This window comes from Ochotona princeps, chromosome 9, assembly GCF_030435755.1.
Source record: "Ochotona princeps isolate mOchPri1 chromosome 9, mOchPri1.hap1, whole genome shotgun sequence".
Lineage (NCBI taxonomy): Eukaryota > Metazoa > Chordata > Mammalia > Lagomorpha > Ochotonidae > Ochotona > Ochotona princeps.
Window position 1 is genome coordinate 37,822,595 of NC_080840.1, and position 20,039 is coordinate 37,842,633.

At 43.6% G+C, this 20,039-nt stretch overlaps 1 protein-coding gene across 1 annotated transcript in view; it reads left to right on the forward strand.

The window, feature by feature from the left end:
* Window positions 1-19,725, forward strand: part of UBE2V2 (ubiquitin conjugating enzyme E2 V2) — a 28,739-nt gene extending 9,014 nt beyond the window's left edge. The window contains exons 2-4 of the mRNA XM_058668620.1: window positions 9,188-9,336; window positions 16,995-17,120; window positions 18,831-19,725. Of these exons, the coding sequence (XP_058524603.1) occupies window positions 9,188-9,336; window positions 16,995-17,120; window positions 18,831-18,977 (422 nt within the window). The 3' untranslated portion in view covers window positions 18,978-19,725. The remainder of the gene's footprint in view (window positions 1-9,187; window positions 9,337-16,994; window positions 17,121-18,830) is intronic.
* Window positions 19,726-20,039: the final 314 nt, after the last annotated feature.

Consider the following 20,039-nt stretch of genomic DNA (forward strand, 5'->3'; position numbering starts at 1 on the left):
TTGCCTGTTCTGTCTGTGCTTTCAAGTAAGTGCAACTGGGTAGTATGTAGTCTCTCCTGTCTGCCTTCTTGCACATTGTAGAGCAGATATGGTAGTGTGTGTGTCACCAAATGTGGCTAAAAATGTTCCACAGTAAGGATTTGTCGCATTTGGTTCATCTGCTCATGTGCTGATGGACATATGGTTGTTTCTACCTTCTGAGCATTTGCTCTGTGTTTCTACAATGGTGTATATTGTCTTAAACAGATACTTGGATGTGGAGTTGCTGGGTTGTACAGTAACTATTGAGCTGAGAAAAACTGATAGATGATTTTCTTTTTTTTTTTTAAATTATTTTTATGACAAAATCAGATATACGGAGAGGAGGAGAGACAGGAAGATATTCTGTCCAAGGATTCATTCCCCAAGTGACCGCAATGGCTGGTGCTGCTCCAGTCCGGAGCAACCAGGAACTTCCTCCAGGTCTCCCACACTGGTGCAGGGTCCCAAATCTCTGGGCGGTCCTCGACTGCTTTCCCAGGCCACAGGCAGGAAATGGGGCTGCCGGAATTAGAACTGGCATTCATATGAGATCCCAGGGCGTTCAAGGCGAGGACTTTAGCCGCTACACTATTGTGCCAGGCCTGATCCTCCTTCAAAAATTTATTAGGAAGAGATCTTCTGTCTGTCAATCATTTCCCAGAAGGCCCCAACATCTGAGACTGGCTATTTGGGGTCTCTCCCAGGGCCCCATGTACTTGAGCCTTCACCTGCTGGGTCTTGAGGTGTGCATCAGCAAGAAGCTGGAGTCAGACCTGAGCTGGAGTCTTGAACCTGGGCACTCTGATGTGGCGTGTGGGTGTTCCAGGCAGTGTTTGACTGCTGTGCTGAGTGAACATCTGCCTCTAATCTTTGTTGATGTTGTGTGAGTTCTCTTTGGCCAGGATTAGTTCATATGACTACTTCGTGAGGGGCAGGATTCTGAGTGTCACCTTGGCAGATGCAAGACTTAACCTCACATTTGAAAAGTTATATATAATCAGATTGCAAGCATTCTGAAAATAGTTTGTTCTTTGGAACTGCTGTTGTTATGCCATGAATTTTTCTTGGTGTAGTGATTAGAATGTTATTGAAAAACATAAATAATGCATGCTGGTGTCTCCTGTGATGTAAATGATCAGTTGTGTGCGGTTTACTTAACAGTACTGATATGAGTGGTTATTTCCTCAGAGGAAATATGTAATTACTGTGAAGTCTTTAATTTTCCAAGTGTTTATCTCATAAATGGTGATTTGGGGGACGGCTTCCTGGACTCCCAGTGCCACAGTCCCACTGCTTGAGTGGTCTTCGTCAGAAGACCTCACATCCTTTAGGGGGTGTCATCCCTGATTTTACTTAGCGGTTAAAACCATAGAGGATCCAAAGTGTATTGTAGTTCACCCAAATTCCCCCCACTGTCTAGTTTATTCATCAATTTATTTATTTTTCTGTATTAGAAAGTTTCCCCCTAGTTTAGTGTAAGGGAAGTTTCCCTTGATAGTTATATAGTAAACACTGTTAACTGCTTTGCTGGAGAATTTTCAGTAGCTGCTGTTTTCCCTGGGCCTTTTTGAGTTACTTGCAGTGTATCCAGGCAAAATCTGTGTACTAGCAGCTATTTACCTGCAGGGTTGTCTGCCTTGGAGTGTCAGGTCCTAAGGAAAGGCTATTGTCTTTGTGTCCACTTTCGGTAACATTTGCTGTAGGTTGTTTTGTAAATGTTGATGGAAAGAATAAAAGTAAGCACCTGCCATAAATTCAGGTGTTGACTGAGTGCTTGGGGGAGCATTTCCTGTGGTACCATTTCTGTTGATCTAAAACTGAGGAAAAGAAATTGCTTCAGTAGTATCTAACTTTTCCCCTTTGTACATTGTAGTATTTTTCTGAGTTTTACTTTGACTTACTTTTCTGAAGTGAAACGATGCTAGAAGAGTATTTAATACTCAAATATAGTCACTAAGTAGAAATACTTAAATAGTGCCCAGTTCCCCCTGTCTAGGCACATTAGAAAGCTAGGCACTCAGGAGGTTCAGCTGGGTGTCTCATGTGGGTGGCTGGGGCCCAAGTCCTTGGCCATCTTGTATTGCTTTCATAGGCACCTTAGGGAGGAGCTGGATCAGAAGTGGAGTAACTAGGAACTGTAGCTGGCACCTTGACATGGAATGCCAGTGTTGGAAATGGCGGCTTAACTTGTTGAAACAGCTCCCTCTCTATACTTGGTGTTGCTTTCTCGCCTTGCCTTGAGTTTTCCCCTCTTTTGTTTGAATTAGGATAGAGTAATGTCTGTTAGTTGGACAGTGTTCCAGATGACCTGAAGGACGGTTAAACAGGGAGAAAAAATTAGCCTTCACCTCTTACTGGGAAAAATAGCAAAAAATTTTGATCTTTAATCTGCTAGGGTATAATGATTCTTAACTCTTATGGTTGAGTAGTGATGGATACAGGAGTGATTTTAAACCTAAATGACACAACACTAACATTGTATTTGAAGCTTAACTCAGGAAGCATTTCAATTATCATATAGACATTTCTTTCCTAAGATTTATTATTTTCTTAAAAGTTGAGTTAGAGGGAGTGAGAAAGCAAGCAGTCTTCCATCTTTACGTTCACCCCCAAAATCACCACAGGCGTCAGATCTGGGCCACGCCAAAGTCAGGAGCCAGTAGTTTCATCTAGGTCTCCCACGGGGGAGCAGGGACCCAACCATGGACCGTCTTCCATTGCTTCCCAGAGCATTGTCAGGAAGCCGGGTCAGAAGGGAGACAGGTGGATGTAAACCTGCACCAGTGTGAGATGGCGGCTGTTTGTGGGAGTCAGGCTTTGGACAGCTTGACTGTCCTGGAGGCTGTGAGAGGGCTTGGGTCAGCAGGGATCCACCGTGAGGGCAGAGGTGAGGCAGTAGGCAGTAGGATATTTAAAGCTGTCCTTTTTTGCAAGTGTTAGGCTCATTCCTCTTTTCCCAGAGGGCGTGATCATTATTATAAATTTTTTTTCCCCCTCCTGGTCCTTATTTCCTGCCTGGCCTGGCTGACCCTCTGCTGAAAATTTTTTTTTTTAGTAAATTTTTGAAATTTATTATTTTTATTGGAAAGGCAGATATACAGAGAGGAAGAGAGAGAGAGAGAGAAAGATCTTTCATCCACTGTTTCACTCCCCAAGTGGTCGTAATAGTCAGAGCTGAGCTGATTCGAAGCCAGGTGCCTGGAGCTTCTTCTAGGTCTCCCGCACTAGTGCAGGGTCCCAAAGCTTTGGGCCATGCTCTGCTGCTTTCCCAGGCCACAAGCAGGGAACTGGATGGGAAATGGGGATGCTCAGATTATAACCGGCGCCCATATGGGAACCCAGCATGTGCAAGGGGAGGACTTTAGCCAATAGGCTACCGTGCTGGGCCCTGAAACTTTTTTTCTGCGTTTTTTTTTTGTTTGTTTTGTTTTTTATTATATTTTTGACAATCTTTACATAGTTAATTAGGGTAAAAAGGTACAAGGGCTATAGGAAAGTGGGTAAGACTATTATTTCCATATGGTTTCCTAGAAATGTTTGTTTTAACATTTTTCCACAAAGTGTATGTTGCATGTGTAGGTACCTATGGATAATATAAAGTTCTGCTTATATGTAACTTTTGGTTTGTAATTGAGGTAAAACATAAATTTATGATTATATGTGTTACTGTTTTACAGTTAAGTAGTAAACATATCCATGTTATAGACCAGACTCTTGAATGTTTTCATTATGGGTAAATGAAGCTCTGTCTGTTAATCGGCATGTTCTAAGGATTCTAGCTTTGATTGTTCCTCGGAGCTCTCTGTATCCTGTCGCTGATTCCACCATGCTGTTCCTGGTGGGCTATTTCTAAATTTTTCCTGTCAGAGATGGTCTCTTCAGTCAGCATTTATGTTTTCTTTCTTGCCCCATTTTCTCTGGGCCTGTGCCTGAATCTGTGTCAACATGACTGATTTGATCATTCTATCACATTATTCTAATGTTATCAGTGAGCGAAATCGATTCTCAACATCTTTCCTGAAACTAAGAGTTGGCAGAGTTAGTATTTTGTCAGTCTGGTGGTTAGAATGAAATGTGTGTGTGTGAAGATTCATTTGAGAGGATGATGGAGGGAGAGAAATAGAAATCTTTTCCTGATTCACCCTCCCCCACCCCCATAGCCTCAGCATTCAGGTCTGGGCTCTGCCAAAGCCAGAAGGCAGGCACTCCGTCCTGTTGCCCACGTGGGTGGGCAGGTGCGCCAGCATCCGGGTTGTCATCTGTGGCCCACGTGGGTGGGCAGGTGTGCCAGTCGTCATCTGTGGCCCATGTGGGTGGGCAGGTGCGCCAGCATCCGGGTCGTCATCTGTGGCCCATGTGGGTGGGCAGGTGCGCCAGCATCCGGGTCGTCATCTGTGGCCCATGTGGGTGGGCAGGTGCGCCAGCATCCGGGTCGTCATCTGTGGCCCATGTGGGTGGGCAGGTGCGCCAGCATCCGGGTCGTCATCTGTGGCCCATGTGGGTGGGCAGGTGCGCCAGCATCCGGGTCGTCATCTGTGGCCCATGTGGGTGGGCAGGTGCGCCAGCATCCGGGTCGTCATCTGTGGCCCATGTGGGTGGGCAGGTGCGCCAGCATCCGGGTCGTCATCTGTGGCCCATGTGGGTGGGCAGGTGCGCCAGCATCCGGGTCGTCATCTGTGGCCCATGTGGGTGGGCAGGTGCGCCAGCATCCGGGTCGTCGTCTGTGGCCTTTCCTGGCATATGGTCACAGAGGTGGAGTGGAAGCAGTGATCCTACTTGCATCGGCTTGGCTGAGCTGCCCGAGTCTTTTTTTTGTTTTTAAAGATTTATTTATTTTTATTACAAAGTCAGATATACAGAGAGGAGGAGAGACAGAGAGGAAGATCTTCCGTCCGATGATTCACTCCCCAAGTGAGCTGCAACGGCTGTGCCAATCCGAAGCCGGGAACCAGGAACCTCTTCCAGGTCTTCCACACAGGTGCAGGGTCCCAATGCATTGGGCCGTCCTGGACTGCTTTCCCAGGCCACAAGCAGGGAGCTGGATGGGAAGTGGAGCTGCCGGGATTAGAACCGGCGCCCATGTGGGATCCCGATGCGTTCAAGGCGAGGACTTTAGCCGCTAGGCCACGCCGCCGGGCCCCCCCTTAGTTTGGTTTTATGTTTCCCTGATTACTGATGATGTTGAGCTTGTTTTCATGTTAATTACTCTTTTTTTTCTTCTCTACACCTCCTTATTTCTAACATTTGTCCAATATTTCTGGATTTGCCTTTTCCTTGATTCATAGAAGAAGTCGTATATCTTGGATATTAGTATTTTGTGTTACGTGTTTTTTTTTTTGCAACTCTTTTTCCTTTTGAACTGTAGTTTTGTTTATTTTAGTCAAGTTTGTCAGTCTTATTTTGATGTAAGAAATCTTTCTTATAATCGAAGGTCATAAAGATGTCTTGCTGAGTCTGCTTTACTAGATATTTCTATATTAATATAAATTTATTCATATATTTATGCAAATATATTATGTAAGTATAATTCTTATATTAGGGTACCTAGAGTTGCTTTTTATATATTCTGTGAGAATTGAGTTGTTAATTTTTTTTTTATTTTTCATATCTATAAACTGTTCCAGCACCCTCTTTTCCTTTTTTTTTAAGAGAGTTTTTTTTTTAAAGATTTATTTATTTTTATTGCAAAGTCCGATATACAGAGAAGAGGAGAGAGAGAGAGAGGAAGATCTTCTGTCCGATGATTCACTTCCCAAGTGACCGCAAAGGCCAGTGCTGTGCCGATCCAAAGCCAGGAGCCAGGAGCTTCTTTCTGGGTCTCCCACGTGTGTGCAGGGTCCCAAGACTTTGGGCTGTCCTCGACTGCTTTCCCAGGCCACAGGCAGGGAACAGTAAGGGAAATGGAGCAGCCGGGATATGAACTGGTGCCCATATGGGATTCCATTGCATGCAAGACAAGGATTTAACTGGTAGGTTATTGTGCCAGTCCCATGTGTTTGGTTTTGGATATCACACATGCAAATAAATGATCTGGTGCAGTTGTCACCCTTTAAATGTTTCTAGTGCTCATTGCACTCCATTTTCAAAATGCTAAGTGGAGAGATGGTAAACAGTTTAACAATGTTAGTCACTTTTATGACATTTAAGTAAAAGGAAACAGTTATTTTACATTGTTTGCTTTGTAATATTAAATGCTCATAAAGGTGACTTGGCTGAATTGGTTATAGAGAGGAGGCATAGAAATTCGCTACAAACTTAAGGGCATTATTATTGGGGAAGGACTTGTAACAGCAAAGATGATCAAGCATTTTAAAGATAATAGGTGGTTCTGGTGGAATAGCATAGCTTTAAAAGTCCTTGCCTTGAGTGCGCTGGGATCCTAAATGGGCACCAGTTCAAATCCAGGTGGCCCCGCTTCCCATCCAGCTCCCTGCCTGTGGCCTGGGAAAGCAGTCGAGGACGCTCCAAAGCTCTGGGACTCTATACCTGCTTAGGAGATCCGGAACAGGCTCCAGGCTGCTGGCTTCAGAGGATCAGTGCAGCCCCGGCCACTGCAGTCACTTTTGGGGGTGGGGGTGAATCAGCGGGCGGAAGATTTTCCTCTCTGTTTCTCCTCCTCTCTGTATATCTGCCTTAACAATAAAAATAAATAAATCTTTAAAAAAAATGATATTAGGCTCTGTGGCATTACAGGCTAAGCCTCCACTTGCAGTGATACCTCATTTGGACACTGATTTGTGTCCTGCCTGTACTGCTTCTCATCCAGTTCCCTGTGTATGGCCTGGGACGGCATCAGGGGGTGGCCCAGTTTCTTGGGCCTCTGCAACCTTGTGGGAGACCTGGAGGAAGCTCCTGGCTACCTATTTTTAGACTGGCCTACCTCTGGCCTTTGCAACCATTTGGAGAATGTGGTATTGCTCTCTGTCTCTCCCTTTAACTCTGACTTTCCAAGTAAAAAAAAAAATATATCTCTAAAGATTACTTTATAGGGGCCCGTTGTGGTATCCTCGTCGGTAAAGCCCTAGCCTTGCATGCACCATGATCTCAAGTGGGTGTCGATTTGTATTCTGGCTGCTCTGTTTCTCATCCAGCTCCCTGCTTACAGCATGGGAAAGCAGTGCAGGACGGCCCAAAGGGAAATCCAGTAGAAGCTCCTGGCTCCTGACTTCAGATCGACTAAGCTCTGACTGTTGTGGCTGCTTGGGGAGTGAATCAGCAGATTAAGATCTTCCTCTCTCTCTGTGCTCCTCTCTGTATATCTGACTTTTCAATAAAAAAAATCTTAAAAAAAGAGAATGTGGTAGTATTTGCTCTTTTTTTTTTTTAAAGATTTATTCATTTTTTATTACAGCCAGATATACACAGAGGAGGAGAGACAGAGAGGAAGATCTTCCATCCGATGATTCACTCCCCAAGTGAGCCACAACGGGCTGATGCACGCCGATCCAAAGCCGGGAATCTGGAACCTCTTCCGGGTCCTCCCACGCGGGTGCAGGGTCCCAATGCATTGGGCCGTCCTCAACTGCTTTCCCAGGCCACAAGCAGGGAGCTGGATGGGAAGTGGAGCTGCCAGGATTAGAACCGGCGCCCATATGGGATCCCGGGGTGTTCAAGGCGAGGACTTTAGCCACTAGGCCATGCCGCCGGGCCCAACTCTTTTTTTTTTTTTTAAAGATTTGTTTATTTTTTTATTGGAAAGTCACACACACATAGAGGAGGAGAGACGATTCACTCCCCAAGTCAGCGCAGCGGCTGGTGTTGCGTCGATCTGAAGCCAGGAGCCAGGAACCTCCCCTAGGTCTCCCACATGGGTGCAGGGTCCAAAGGCTTTTGGGCCATCCTGGACTGCTTTCCCAGGCCACAAGCAGGGAGCTGCATGGGAAATGGAGCTGCCGGGATTAGAACCGGCGCCCATATGGAATCCTGGCGCGTTCAGGGCGAGGACTTTAGCCACTAGGCCTCTGTTCTGGGCCCAGTATTTGCCCTTAAATCAGCTAACTGCTTCAGGGATGGTAAGTTAAGATGGTGTGTGGCCAGGCAGCTGCTGTTGGCTAGAGTCAGGAGCCCTGATAGTAAAAATAGCACAGATGGTGCACATGGAGTCACTCTAGCATTCTAGGGGACAATAATTTTGGTGTCTTTTGTAAGGTGGAACATAATTGTACTCTTTAAAAATCAAGACAGTGTATGTTAATGAAGTTTAGTTTCCATGAAACTTCTGGTCATTGTCCTTTTGTTTATTTAGATCAGGGAGGGGGGTGGTGTTTATTCATTGATTTATTTCCCTAAATCCTTCAGTGCCAGAGCTGGACCAGGAGGAATCCGGGAACCTGTAGCTCCATCCGGGTCTTCCGCGTGGGTGCCTGGGGTTCAGGCACTGGCATCATCTTGTGTTGTCTTGCCAGGTGCATTAGCAGGGAGCTGGATTGGAGTGGAGCTGCTGGGCCTTGAACTGCTGCTCTGATACAGGATATTCTTAAAACAAGTATTAGATTTTAAAAATATATAAATTTATTTTTTATTTGAAAGGCGAATTTTGCAGAAAGAGAAGGAGATACATAGAGAAATCTTCTGTCTGCTGGTTTGCTCCCCAAAGGACTGTAGTGGACAAAGCTTAGCTGGTCTAAAGCCAGGTGCCAGGAGCTGCTTCTGGTCTCCCATGTGGGGGCAGCGTCCCAGGGACTTGAACCACCCTCTGCTCCTTTCGTAGGCCGTGATGGATGGGAAGTGGAGTTATTGCCGTATGGACCTGTGTGGCACCACAAGCGGAGGATTAGCCTTCTCAGCCGCTTCACTGACCCTGCTGATCAGTAATCTTGCCCATGGTGCCACAGGGTGACCCCAAGCCTATTTATTTCTGACCTTCACAAAGAATAGAAACCTCATGTGGAAAAGACAATTTTCTTATGGTTGATTTATATCAGTTTAATGTTAATTGGGAATTTACATACATCCTTGTACTGTTGTTCATGCTTGAATTAGTGCTTTGTGCGGTGTTTTTATTTTGAGCGTGATTAGACGTAGCATTTTCTAGGAAAGAATGCTTTTTAATGGAAGTTTTCTATTTGGGGAAAATTTCTAAGGGTTATTTGGAGAACTGAATTTAACCTATATACCTGTTACAGTTATGAGTTTCTAACATTCGTGCTGATGTTCTTTTGTATAGGAGTTAAAGTTCCTCGTAATTTTCGCTTGTTGGAAGAACTTGAAGAAGGACAAAAAGGAGTAGGTGATGGTACGGTTAGCTGGGGCCTCGAAGATGACGAAGACATGACACTTACAAGGTGGACAGGCATGATTATTGGGCCACCAAGGGTCAGTGCTATAAATTACATATTTTTCTATTATTGTATGTTATTACTTGAAACATTTAGTTTTATGCTACTTACATGAAAATAAATGCAGCTTTTACTTGAAATACAGATGCTTCCTGTGTGCAGGGTATAATTATCTGGAGGATGGAGGTGGTGGGGGGTTGGGGGGAGTTTGATATGGCCTTACCCATTAAGGTGCTTGTGATCTAGTAGAGGAGGAAAAAATTTAATACAGAATGACTTAGTTCACCACAGGCTTTTAGAATATGTTTCTTCTAGCTGGAATAAGGCTGGAATAATTGAGGAAAGCTGAACAGTGGAAGAAGTTGCATTTGAAATAAGGCTTAAAGGACTCACTGGTAGTATTTCAGAAGGTGGTGATGGGGATGGAGAACATTCCAGATAGAGAAGGAAAAAGGTGAGGACCTGGAGGGGTCATTTGTGAAGAGCAGTCATGCCCTGGATGTTACTAACCCCTCTGTGTGCCTTCTGACTTGGTCTGTACTGAGTGCTTGCTGCTGTTCTAAAATTTCACATACCGTGAAACGCTGCAGGCCTTGGTTTTCTTCATCTTAAAAAACCTGTGATTCTTAAAGTTTTCTAGTGTTAACTGTTGGCACTTGGCCTTTTGTATGCTATTTTTAGGTCTTTTTAGATTTATGGAGTTTTAATTTTGCTCAAAACATTGCTTTCTAGAGTGGGTAGCTTTTTCCTACATTGCATGTCTGCTTTAAAAGTCCCTGTTCATACAGTGAGTCTTTGAAATGTGTGTTATGTAATGATTTTGATTTACTGGTAAGAATACCAGTTTGAAGTTTTGTTTGTTTGAGTTCTTTATTTGAAAGAGTTACAGAGAGGGGCAGAGTTAAATAGATAGATAGATAGATACATACATACATACATAGATACATACATACATGTGGGTTCATTCCCCAGATGGTCACATACCGTCACTGGGCTGGGCCGAGTGGAAGCCAGGAGCTTCCCCTGGGTTTCCCATGTGGGAAGCAGCGGCACAAACACTTGGGCCATCTTTAACTTCCTCTCCCAAGCCGTTAATAAAGAGCTGGATTGGAAGTGGAGCAGCTGGAACGATTGCCGTATGGAGTGCTGATATCGTAATGGCTTTATCCTTTAGACCATAGTGCGTGCCCCAGAGGGTTTTTTCCCTCTTTTTTTTGTCTTCATTGTTTATTTCTCTTTCTTTGCTTTTTCCTTGATTTTTTTATTTTTTAATTTTTGTAAAATTTGTCTTGTAAAAAATTTTTTTGAAAGGCAGAATTATGGAGAGAGGAGAGAAGAGATACAGAGATAGTGAGATCTTCCATCAGTTGGGTCATTTCCCAGGCCAAAGCCAGGAATCAAGATCTTAAATCAGGTTTCCCATGTAGGTATAGGAGCTCAGGCCTTTGGGCCTTCTTTCATTCTTTTACCAGGTACGTTAGCAGGGAGCTGGATCAGAGTAGAGGAGCTGCGATGTGCCCAGCTATCCCACAGTAATGTTGGTCTCAGAAAGTCTTTTTTTAAATCTTGATTTTGCATACAGATTGCAATACCCTATGCTGAGAACATTTCAGTTGTTTAGTTGTTGGGTACTGAGTTTAGGTTTTCTCTTAATTATTACAAAAGAAAAAGGAAATCAAGCATTATTTTTTTCCTTTGTCAAAAAGATTTATTCATTTGAAAGGCAGAGTTACGGAGAGAGGGGAAAAGACAAAAAAGATCTTCCATCTGCTGGTTAACGCCCCAAGTGGCTGTAGCAGTCAGCACTGTGCCAGTGTGACGCCAGGATCCCAGAACTCCTTTCATATCTCCCTTTTCCATGCAGGATCTCTGGCGGTTAGGCCATCTTCTTTTTAAAAGATTTTATTTATTTATGTTTTAAAGATTTATTTTATTTTCATTACAAAGTCAGATATACAGAGAGGAGGAGAGAAAGAGAGGAAGATCTTGTGTCTGATGATTAACTCTCCAAGTCAGCGCAACGGCCAGTGCTGTGCCGATCCGGAGCCAGGAGCCAGGAGCCAGGAGCTCCTCCAGGTCTCCCACGTGGGTGCAGGGTCCCAAGGCTTTGGGCAATCATTGCTTTCTCAGGCCACAAGCAGGGAGCTGGATGGGAAGTGGAGCTGCCGGGACTAGAACTGGCACCCAGATGGGATCTCAGCGTGTTCAAGGCAAGGACTGTAGCTGCTAGGCCATGGCGCCAGGCCCTATTAATTTTTAAAGATTAATTTAACTTAATTTCAAAAGCAGATTTACAGAGAGAGAAAGAGAGACATGCATATATTCTATCTACTGTTTCACTCCCCAGATGGCCACAGTGGCTGGAGCTGGACTGGTCTGAGGCCAGGAATCTGAAGCTTGTGGGTCTCCCATGTGAGTGTAAGGGCCCAAGGATATGGGCTATTTTCTCCTGCTTTCCTAGGCAGATTAGAAGGGAGCCAGATCAGAAGTTGAGAAGTGGAGGTTGCAGCTTGCACCTTAAGGGATGTGAGCACCACAGGCGGAGGCCCATCCTGCCACAGCGATGGCCCCTGTTTTATATATTGCAAAGGCCATCTGCTGGTTTGCTCCCCAGGTGACTGTAGCCACGCTGAGTCAGTCCCTAACTGAATCTTAAAAGTTTGCTGCTGGTCTCCCATGTGAAATTAGGGTCCAGGCACTTGAGCCATTCTCTGTTGCCTTCCCAGGCACAGTTACAGGGAGCCAGATTGTCAGCTGTGACTCAAACCAGTGTTCATGTGGGATGCAGGCATTGCAGACAGTGGCTTATCTCACTACCCCACAGTGCTGTTCCCATCTTCTGCTGCTTTCTCAGGCATGTTAGCAAGGAACTGGATCGAAAGTGGAGTAGCCGTAGTGTCTTAGGCTGTAGCCTAACGTACTGTACCATGATGCTGGCCTGAGTGTTCATTTTAAAGAATGGATTAGTGCATGCTGCTTTTTTATAGGGGGGAGTGTATTCCTTTGCAAAACTTGTGCACACCTCTAAATTATCTGTTTCTTCCTCTTTCCTCTACTTTTTTTTCCCATAAGAGATTTGAGAAAAATGTAATATTGATGGTTGAAATTTGTATACTTTGTTTATTTTCACTGCCTTTGAACTTTTTTGTCATTGTCTGGTAAGGAAAAAAGTGTGTGTAACAGAAACATTCTTACTTGGTGAATAGTTTGAATAGTTTATAGGCAGCAGTTGGTAGCCTATGATCTGAAGTTATTTGGATTAGGTTTTTTTTCCAGGCATGGCCTTCATTAGACGTAAAACCCCTTCAGAATGCTTGCAGCTAATGCACGAGTTCCTTTGTGGTCTCTTGAATGACTCACACCTAGTGCAGATCCCAGGTGCCCAGCAGGGTTCTCCAAGCACTGAACCGTAGGACCCTTCATGACCTGATGCCAAATGAGGGGGCAAGGGCTGCTTCTCAACAGCTCCTGTCTCCTTGCTTGCGGGACTGAGGTCACACAGAGAAGATGCTGCCATGGCCCCTGGAAGAAAGCATATTATCTTTACCTCATGTATTGCAACGTTTATGGGCGAGGCACCTAGGATACAAGACGGATCAACAAAAGAATAGCCTGGGTTATGTATGACATGGCAGCCTTCAGAAATGACTCAAATAAGGAAGCTTGTGTGTACCGTGATTATGAAGTGACAGTCAAGCAGGAGTGTGATTGGACAAAGGTGGTGTGATGTGTTGTAATAAAGCAGGAAGACACATAAGGCTTCTATAATGAAAGCCTGCTCTGTTACTGTGTGTAAAGAGGACACCTTTACGTGGGTTCTCATGGCAATTTCAGGGAAGCTCAGCTGCTGTTAGGGCCTGTCTCAGTAAGCAAGGGACCAGAGAAAGGTTGAGAGTCAGCTTGCTTCTGCTGTTTACTCAAATGTGACGGTGTTGTATTTGGGGGTATAGTGTCAGGATCCCCATATTTTGGGACTAGAAATAGGTAGGGGGTGGTGTTGCTTGTCACCCACTAAACTTCTTTCCTGTAAGTTCTTGGCAGAGCTGACTTAGTTGCCTTCATAGGATTCTATCCCATTTACTTTCTCCCTAGAAGATGTGATACAGCAATTTCGTCTCTACCTCTGAGTATCCAAAACCATCTAGGATACTAGGAAAACAATTGCCTTAACATATTTTTATTCAGGTTTTTTTGGTACATTATGAAGATCTCTAATTTTATGTGTTATTCCAGTACTATTAATTTGATTTATGATTAGCAGTTTTTTTCTTTTGTAAGATGTATCTTGAAGGGCAGTTACAAAGATGTAGGAAGATCTTTCTATTGCTGGTTCACTGTCCAGATGGCTGCAGTGGCCAGCGCTGGGCTAGGCTGAAACCAGGAACTAGGAGCTTCATCTGGGTCTCCCACAGAGGCCAGGGCCCAGACACTAGGAGCACCTTCTGCTGATTTACCCATGTTGTGAGTTGGGAACTGGATTAGCAGTGGAGTACCTGGAACACAGTCTGCCACCAAATGGGCTGTTGGTGTTACAGGTGGCAACTTTACCTGCTGCACCACAACGGCAGCCCTGGAGATTAAAAAAAAAAAAAAAAAGATTTATTTATTTTTACTTGAAATTCGGATTTAACAGAGGAGGAGGAGGAGGTTAGGAAATGGAGCAGTCGGGATGGAACCAGTGTCCATATGAGATGATGGTGCCACCATGCTAACCCCAGTTTGGAATTTCTATGTGGTTTTTGTTTGTGTGTTCGGTTCTGAAGCAACACTTTTTGTTAACAGGCCTAGGAATTCTTTCAGGTTTTCTCATGTGTATGTGAAGGTGCTGTACTCATTTTTAGATGTCCATGTCATTGATCCTTGCAATGCTGACATCCTATTTGCTGGTTAGAGCCCCAGCTTCTCTACGTGGTCTCTCTGCTAATATGCCTGGCAAAGCAGCAGAAGCTGGCTGGAGTGCTTGGGCCCTCGCCTGCCTCCTGGGAGTATGGATGGATTGCCACACTCGCAGATTCAGCCTGGCTCGAACCCAGGCTATTGCTACCATTTGGGAACTAATTCTGTGGGTGGAAGATCAGTCTCTTCTTTTCCTCTCATCTCTGTAACTTGGCCTTACAAATCTGTCAGTCAATCAATTAAAAAAATGAAATGATGAGACAAAAGGAAAGTACTTAGTAAAATTGAAGTTGCTTTTGTTTAAACTCCCCTTTCTGTTGCTCTTGCTTTTTGTTAAACAACAGAAAGGCTTGGGTGTCAGTTTAAACTTTGGAGTTGAAAAACTTCATCAAAGACTTGAAAGGTTAGAGTGATGCTTATTCCTAATATGTTAGGGAATTTTTTAAAAAGATTTCTTTTTTATTTAAAAAATATTTGAAGAGTGAAGGAGGGAAAGAAAGATCTTCCATCCACTGGTTCAGTCCCCAAATAGCCGCAGTGGCACGAGCTGAGCTGACTCGAAGCCAGGAGCCAGGAGCTTCTTGTAGGTCTACCACACGGGTACAGGGTCCCAATGCTTTGGGCTGTTCTTGACTGCTTTCCCAGGCCACAGGCAGGGAACTGGAAGGGAAGTGGGACAGCCAGATAAGAACTGGCACCCGTATGGGATCCTGGCGCTTGCAAGGCGAGGACTTTAGCTACTAGGCTGTTGTACTGGGCTGACTAGGGACTTTTTAAAAAGATTTAATTTTATTTGAAAAGCAGATTTATAAGAAAGGAAAGGAGAGAGAGAATGTTCCGTTCACTGGTTTACTTCCCAAATAGATGCAATGGCTGGAACTGGGGAGGAGCCTAAAGCTCCTTCTGGTTGTCCCATGTGGGTGCAGGAGCCTGAGGACTTAGGTGTTCCTCCAGTGCCTTCCCAGGCACATTAGCATGAGCTAGATCAGAAGCAGAACCTAACCAGTGTAGGTGGAGGCTTAACCTACCAGGGCAGTGTGCTGCTTCTTGGAATTTTTTCTTTAGACATGCAAAGCTTCCATCTGCTGTCTAACTTCCTAGGTGCTGTCAGCATCTGGAGCTGGGACAGGTCCAAGCTAGGAACTCGGAACTCGGTGTGAGTCTCTCGTGTGGGGGCTGCTTGCTATTTAGCAGCGTGTACATTAGCAGGAAACTATAGTCAAGGAAGGAGCTGGTGCTTGAACTCAGCTTGCTTCCAAATGCTTCAGATATTTTTTTTTTTTAAAGATTTTATTGTTATTGGAAAGCCGGATATACAGAAAGGAGGAGAGACAGAGAGGAAGATCTTCCGTCCGATGATTCACTCCCCAAGTGAGCCGCAACGGGCCGATGCACGCAGATCCGAAGCCGGGAACCAGGAACCTCTTCCAGGTCTCCCATGTGGTGCAGGGTCCCAAAGCCTTGGGCCGTCCTCAACTGCTTTCCCAGGCCACAAGCAGGGAGCTGGATGGGAAGTGGAGCTGCCGGGACCAGAACCGGCGCCCATATGGGATCCCGGGGCGTTCAAGGCGAGGACTTTAGCCGCTAGGCCACGCCGCTGGGCCCCAGATATTTTTAATGTTACAGAAATTTGAGGGTTTGGAGATGCTGTTACTTTTTAAAATGCATATTGTCTGGAGAGTGATATGCATCCAGATTGAAGAAACAGACAGGCTGATCTTTTGAGATCTGCCCAGTGTCAGGCATTATTTATATCAAAAAGTGGCTGTTTTATGAGATGGTGATGTTAATTAAACTTTGTTACTGAGAAACTACTTTTAAATGGTGTGTAAACATAAGGATTGCTGCTATATGTCTGCATTCAGATAAGACGATTTAATGAACCATGAATGAAGTTAAGTAATACTAAGTGTAACTACTGGGAGAGACAATGAATTAAAAGGTATGATATGACATTTTCTTTTGGCTGTTAAGTTACTGAAGATGGTGTATGTAGGTGGTTATGAATTTATTACCCAGTGGGATCCTTTTGAGAATGGAAAAAGGCATTCTTATTAATCCTGGGACAATGGGAATAAACAGGCTGTCTTGAGAAACGTGTCAAGAGGTCCCTTCTCCTGCAATGTAAGTTTTTATTGAAAATCTAAATTTAGGTTTTCTTTTCAGATTCAGAATAGATATTGTTTGTATTGTAAAAAGCAAATTCTTACATTATTTTGTAGAATTATTACTTTTTTAAAAAAAGATTTATTTATTTTTATTACAAAGTCAGATATACAGAGAGGAGGAGAAACAGAGAGGAAGATCTTCCACCCGATGATTCACTCCCTAAGTGAGCTGCAACGGCCGGTGCTGTGCCGATACGAAGCCGGGAATCAGGAACTTCTTCAGGTCTCCCACGCGGGTGCAGGGTCCCAAGGGTTTGGGCTGTCCTCAACTGCTTTCCCAGGCCACAAGCAGGGAGCTGGATGGGAAGTGGAGCTGCCAGGATATGAACCAGCGCCCATATGGGATCCTGGGGCGTTCAAGACGAGGACTTTAGCCTCTAGGCCACGCCGCTGGGCCCAGGATTGTTACTTTTTAGAGTTATTTTAATTTTGTGAAATCTGTGCATCTTAGTGTGCTTGCTACATTTTTTTTCTAATCATCTAAGTCAAGCAGATTTGAACATGAAAAACTAAGTTCTTAATCATAAACACTGTCCTATTAGGTATAGTCAGCTGTACTTTCCTTTATTATCATTTGGGTGTTGCTATTTTAAATATTGTAATTTTGATTTCCTTTTCTTTTGCCTTCCAGACGAACTATGAGAACAGGATATATAGCCTGAAAGTAGAATGTGGACCTAAATACCCAGAAGCTCCTCCGTCAGTTAGATTTGTAACAAAAATTAATATGAATGGGATAAATAATTCCAGTGGAATGGTAAGTTAAAATAATTATTGCATTCTTACATAATATGTAAAATATTGTCAAGAGAGAGTTAAAGCATTTGTTGTCTTTTCATAAAAGTGTTCTCAAAAATGTTTTTTTCAAAAACATTCTTGTTTAAAAGTCTAAAGAAATTTATCTATTTTATAAGATTTATTTATTTTTATTGGAAAGGCAGATTATTGAGAGGAGTAAAGATTTTTAACTCACTGGTTGGAACGGGGCCCATATGGGATGCCGTGTTTTTAGGTGGAGGACTAGCTAACTGAGCCATCATACAAGCTTCAGTATTTTTTTTTTTTCTTTTTAAAGATTTTATTTGTGGGGCCATTGCAATGGCTCAGCTGGCTAATTCTTTGCCTTGCAGGGCATGGGTTCATGTCTTGGCTGCTCCATTTTCCATCTGGCTCCCTGTTTGTGGCCTGGGAAAGCAGTCAAGGACAGCTGGTAGTTTTGGGACCCTGCACTCACATGGGTGACCTGAAAGATGCTCCTGGCTTTGGATTGGCTCAGCTCTGTTTGTTATGGCCATTTCAGCAGTGAACCAGTGAATGCGACATCTTTTTCTCTTTCTCTGTAAGTCTGCTGTTCTAGTGAAAATAAACAAATATGGGGGGGGGAAAAAAGCTTGTTTATTTCTATTTGGAAGACGGAATAAAAGAAAAGGAGAAACAGAGATTTCTGTATGCTGACTTGTTCCCAGTTAGCTGCAACGGCTGGATCTGAGCTGGCCTGAAGCTGAGAGCCAGGAGCTTCTCCCAGGTCTCCCACATGGATGCAAGGGTCTAGGTACTTGAACCATCCTTTGCTGCTTTCCCGGGCCAAGCAGGGAGATGGAAGGGAAGTGCAGCCATCAGGACATAAACTGGTACACAAAAGGATTTGCTGGCACTGCAGGAGTACTAGCTAGTATGCTAAGCTACTGCATTTTCCCCAGGTAAAATTTTTTTCAAAGATTATTTATTTTTATTGGAAAGGTAGATAGAGAGGAGGAGAGACAGAGAGAAAGATCTTTTGTCCAGTGGTTCACTTTCCAAGCAGCTGCAGTGACTGAGGCTGAGCTAATCTGAAGCCAGGAGCCAGGAGCTTCTTACGGGTCTCTCACATGGGTGCAGGGTCTCAAGGCTTTGGGCTATCTTTGACTGCTTTCCCAGGCCACAAGCAGGGAGCTGGATGGGAAGCGGGGCCGCTGGGATTAGAACTGGCGCCCATATGGGATTTTGGCGCTTTCAAGGCGAGGACTTTAGCTGCTAGGCCACTGTGCCGAAAGCTCTGAACTTTTAAAAAATATATTTATAAAAGAATGTGTAGAAGAATCGGTGCCTAGTACTTATTTTTTACAACTTAATCTTAATGAAAAGGCAGATTACAGGGAGGAAATAGAGGATGATCTTCATCTGCTAGTTCACTGCCTAAGTGGCTGCAGTGGCCTTATCTGAGCCAATGTGAAGCCAGGAGCCAAAGCTTCTTCCAGGTCTCCCAAGCGGGTGCAAGGTCCCAAGGCTTTGGGTTGTCCTCTGATGCTTTCGCAGGCCACAAGCAGGGAGCTGGATGGGAAGTGGAGCTGCTGGGATTTGAACCAGTGCCCACATGGGATCCTGGTGGTTGCAAGGTGAGGATTTACCACTAGGCCACCATCCCAGGCCCAGTCCCTGGTCCTTTTAAACTTGATAGTTGATTTTACTCTTTTTCTTTTTATTTCAGGTGGATGCACGAAGCATACCAGTATTAGCAAAATGGCAAAATTCATATAGCATTAAAGTTGTACTTCAGGAGCTAAGACGTCTAATGATGTCCAAAGAAAATATGAAGCTTCCACAGCCACCAGAAGGACAAACATACAACAATTAATTTTAGTGGATCTCAAACTTGTCTTAAATCAACAACCTTCTACTCATATTAATGTCTTGATTAAATATCACAATGCAAAATACCCACACATTCAGTAAAGAATTCCAGCTGGTATACGTGACCTGGACATTTGTAAGAATATATTTAATATATGTACACCCATTATGTTTTCAGGTAACAGGAGGAAAAATGCAGCACAATTTTTCTTTCTCTTGTTGAGGCACTGTCATTTAAACATAGACCTGGAGTGCTCCAAGTAGGATTCGGGTTTACAAGACGCGAGCATGGCGAGACGTGTCAAATGGCAGTGGAAACAGGTGTTTCTGAAAAGTAAAAATCCCAAGAAGGACAAACAGAAATGGCATGCTTTATCCATCTTGCTTAGTGAAAGCTGCAGTGGAAATTTTTTAAGTAGCAGGTACAGTGAATATTGTCACAAATTGTGTTAAATTTTGAAGCGGTGTGGGTGCTGACTACTAGTAGTATAAAAATATGTTCAGGATTGTTTTGATACCTGTATTTATAATAAAAAAAATGTCGGGGAGTGGCCGATGAATTTCTGCTAAAAGCTGTTCCTGTGTGTTACATGTAACAGACATGGTAAATATTTGTTTACAGTCTTTGTTTAACAAACCATGCATTTAAGTTTAAGTGAAGTCAACAAAAAAGAAAATAGGTGTATGGATATGTGATTTTGAGATTAAAATTAGTCCTAAAATGTAAATAAAATGTGGAACGTGTCCTCAGAGACTGTGCCATTTCTATTATGTTGGTATAGTTTATATAGTACCTAGTCAAAGTAGTAAAAATTTGAATTACTGTAATGTTTCATCTGTAAGCACCTTTTAGTATAATTCTATTTTGTATACTTCTTGTGATTTGAAATTTGCAGAATATTTCATAAAACAAATTAACTGATTTGTTTAACTGCTTCTTGGACAAGGAGGGATCCTAGTATTAGATTTTAAATTTGATCTCACCAGAAATAATATTAAAATTATTTTTGATTTCTAACAATTGTTATAGAATTATAGGTTGCAAGTTATTTAGATCTACCTCCTC